The following is a 4,268-nucleotide window of genomic DNA, read 5'->3' as shown; positions in this document are numbered from 1 at the left end:
TACCGTTCTAATTTTCTAAAATAATATAATATAATATATGGACGACACCAGCATACAAGCAAAAGTGTACAATTCAGAAAATAAATATATTGTATGTACGGACTGACTGTTGCAAGGCCAGCCAAGTATTTTGATGTTTTGTCCTGCATGCTCAGTAAGGCCTTAACCGGTACATCTGAAAATCACACACCCCTTAACCGGAAGGACCAACATCTTCTCTTCATTACGTCATCGTGTGATAAATAAACTCAAATTTCTTTGTGTTTGCATCAAACTATAAGTTCTATGGGTGAAAAGGTGTACATGCACCAAACTTTGGGTGGAAAATAGTCATTTAACTGTAAAATAATGAAAAACTCTACTTAACATGCCATCATTTTATTAAATATATAAATATTTTTAAAAATTTAAAAATTTTTAAATATATTTTTGTTATATTATTATTATTTTTTTTAAAAATATATTGATCCCTATTAATAATATATATCGTATCGTAAGATATATATTATATGATATGATATTTGTATTATATCGTAATACATCTCATTATACATATTATTTTTTATTTGTATTATATTATATTATATTATATTATAAAATACAGATTATATATCATAAGATACTAATAATTATAATTACTTATCAGATGCACAGTCACAAGTCAACAAGAAGATTGAGGTGTGTGACAATATAAATAGAGAGGAAGGGAGATAGTGTAAGTTTAAGTGACATACCCATATTTCCGTGATTAAAGGTTCCTCCCTGCCACTATCTATTTGAGAGAAGGAGCTCTGGTGCTGTCGACGACACAACGTTTATCTGTTTCCAGCAAATTCATCAGGTTTGAAGCAATTGTTTTATTATATATATATATTTGTATAATAAGTTAATGAACCATGAATGCATTAATTATTACATGGAATATTGAGTATTCATGAGAATATTCAATCTATTCTGAATATCAGTGTAGATGCTTTCAAAGAAAACGAAAAAACAAGTTCTATATCAATCTCTGTATAGCCTACACAAGCCTAAGGTTACCAACAATCAGAGCTAATCTAGGACTTTTTGTGGTTTTAATGGCTTTATGTAGTTTATAATTTTCCATCTCGTTAATTGTAAAACTTGTGTAGGGTGATTCGGAATTAATATAGGCTTATTTAGTAATTTTTATACTCTTAGGCTTTTATTACGTTGATTTAGAAAGGGGTTTCGATAAATACTACTTTATGGTCTTACTATTAATAGCACATTTACTTGAGATGACTTCTATTTACCTTTAAATTCAATTTCATTAATTCTTTTAAATGAGAAGAGATGTGCCTAATTTTATCATTTTACAATACGTATATTGTTACAGATTTACTCAAAATTTATGTTTTATAATTGGCTCTTTGGTATATTCTCCAATTTGCTAGAATACTGACCTCAGTATATTACTCATTAGTCATGTTGTATACCATTTGGTTGCTAGAACCCTTAAGGATTGAATAAGTTCTAACATCCAATGGCTTTGAGATATTTTCTTATAATATTTGAATTTGCATTGTATCATATACAAATAAATATTTTGCTTATATATGAGATAATAATGCATTTAAGCTATGAGTTGAAACAATTTATTTTTTTAACATATATAACCTCATGCACAAAATAATTGCCTCTGAAGGGTTGAATTAATTTATCTATTTATAGTTTATCAACTCTTGTCTCTACATTTCTCTATAGGACAATGAACTCGATGCCGACTGCTTCCTCTGAGCATGAGGATTTGGTGAAAGAGTTGCGTATTGACATGGAGAAAAACTTGGAGCCCGAGCTTCATCCTGATGAGTGCTGTATTTATAGGGTTCATGAAAGGCTTCGTAATGTAAATGAAGAAGCCTACACTCCCCAAATGGTTTCAATAGGCCCTCTTCACCATGGGACCAAACGATTGGCTAAAATGGAAAAGGTAAAGAGAAGTTATATGAAATGTTTTCTTGAACAAAGAATAGCAATTGAGAAACGAGATGACATTTTTAGGTTCATCCAAATGCATGAAAATGATATACGTAATTGCTATGCAGAGATATCTGAACTTAAGAGTCATGAATACATAATGATGATTTTATATGATGCTATCTTTATTATAGAACTATTCATGAGGATGTTTGAAGATACAAGTGATCCAATTTTGTCTACAAGAAGTATAAGACATACTTTAATGTTGGACTTGGAATTACTTGAGAATCAACTTCCATACTTTGTCCTCGAAGAAATACATGGGTTAGCTCTTTTCTCTGGCATGCCTTCCTTCATGGATATTTCTCATTCTTTCTTTAAATCTTTTCCTATTTGTGAGTTGACTGAATTAACTTCCGAACTTTCGGTAAAACATTTCACTGATTGGAGAAGAAGTACTCTACTGGAAAAGTATAAAGGATCAAGTGAGGAAAAACGATATAGTAGGAGTATACCATGCGCTATGAAGCTACATCAGTTTAGAGTGAAGTTTAAGAAAACTGAAGGAAATTGCAAGTCATTATGTGAAAAGCATGGACATGAGTTGCAACTACCACAAATAGAAATAGCTGATGGTTTTGAATGTGTACTTAGAAATGTTATAGCTTTGGAGCAGTACCTTTATCAAGATGAAACTCATATTTGCAGTTACGTTAAACTGATGGATTGGCTTATCGATACTGAAAAGGATGTGGATTTGCTTGTTGAGAGTGGAATTATATTTAATAGATTCGGTGACAATTCTTCAGTAGCAAATATGTTTAACAAACTTTGTCAAAATATCAGTATAAGCGAATCTTTTTACCATGACATATGCGAAGGGCTTAGAAAACATTGTGACAATCCTTGGAACAAATCGATGGCAACGCTAAGAAGAGCTTATTTCACTGACGATGGGACATGCAATGGAACTGCTATAGCAATTCTAGCAATATATCTCACTCTCATACAGACCATATTCTCTATCGCACAAGGTTTGTAATTTTCAGTTATGCTTGTACCCGCCTTGCATTTCAGTTGTTTTAGTTTGAATAATAATCAAAAGCTTGCTTTCTCTTCGACTCGGTGTAACATTTTCAGTAATTTCTTCTATTTTTTATTCTTGAAACTGATGCTATAATTTCAACCATTCCATGTGAAAACAAATAAACATTTGATTCTCTTGAGATTTATTAATAAGTGTAAATCTTCAAGAAATTTTGGAAAAAGCCTAACAGGGCTGAAACCAAATCTTGAATCTCAAGTGAACTTTACTAAATCAAAGAATAAAACTGTGTCTCTTATACAAAACAAGCGCTAGTTAGCAAAACGACTAGAAAGCGATTATAATTACAATCAGAATCAGTTATTGCAACCTATAGATTAGCAGTAGCTGAAATATCTTCTAATGAAAAAAAAAAAAAAAATCTCAACCCTAGCTCTTCAATACTTTAAAAATCTCTCCAGAACACCTTGAGAAAGCAATATATACTGCTCTCAAAATACGGTTGTTTCACTCAATCAATTCCATCTACACTGTTTCGTTAATTCACAAACACCGTTTCTTTTCACTTCTCCATTTGAATTGAATACGTTTTAACGAAACATAGGACCCGATTAATGCTCATTCTTCATATCTTCTCCCCAAACCAAGAAGCTATAAGTTTTCTGCTTGAATGAAGAATGAATAATAGAGGAAAACCAATTAGACAAGACAGAACAATAACTAGTATAACTACTTTTAATACATCAGTTTCTTAATTCATACCTTTTAACTGAAAATACACATTATTACTTTTGTAGCAACAACCAATCAAATCACAATTCATATGGTAACAATTTTATTAAACAACACACTTTATTTATCTCAAGAAGCAACAATAAGTAGTGCTAGTAAGAAAATAAATCCTCCCAAATTTCCAAGCAACTGATATCCTCCCAGACCTCTTGCAGCGTTATAGCCAACATACCACATCATTGTTTTGCAAATAATATTGTTAAAAAGAAAAAAAAAGACACCAACAACAAGCAACAATATTACTTGAACCAAAAACACTCCCAATTTCAAGAAATCCGCCCAGATTTTCCGCAAATAAAATCCTCCCAGGATTTCTGTAGACCCTACCACGCTGTGCTATAGCAAACACACCATATGACTCCTTTTTTTCACTACCATTGTTCAAAACACCAACAACAACCATCAACATTACACTGAAACATGGATTTACTCAATAATTGCTCAGTTCACACAAAATTATAAATATTATGATAAACAAGGATTTAGT

The 4,268-nt window shown here is 31.3% G+C and overlaps 1 protein-coding gene across 1 annotated transcript; it reads left to right on the top strand.

The window, feature by feature from the left end:
* Nucleotides 1–692: 692 nt before the first annotated feature.
* LOC123208003 (UPF0481 protein At3g47200-like) lies at nucleotides 693–3,063 on the top strand. Its single transcript, XM_044625473.1, has 2 exons — nucleotides 693–841; nucleotides 1,729–3,063. The coding sequence occupies exon 2, from the start codon at nucleotides 1,733–1,735 to the stop codon at nucleotides 2,984–2,986; it is 1,254 nt and encodes a 417-aa protein (XP_044481408.1). The 5' UTR covers nucleotides 693–841; nucleotides 1,729–1,732; the 3' UTR covers nucleotides 2,987–3,063.
* Nucleotides 3,064–4,268: the final 1,205 nt, after the last annotated feature.

This window comes from Mangifera indica, chromosome 2, assembly GCF_011075055.1.
Source record: "Mangifera indica cultivar Alphonso chromosome 2, CATAS_Mindica_2.1, whole genome shotgun sequence".
NCBI lineage: Eukaryota > Viridiplantae > Streptophyta > Magnoliopsida > Sapindales > Anacardiaceae > Mangifera > Mangifera indica.
The sequence above is the reverse complement of the archived record's forward strand: the minus strand, read 5'-3'. Positions and strand labels throughout refer to the sequence as shown.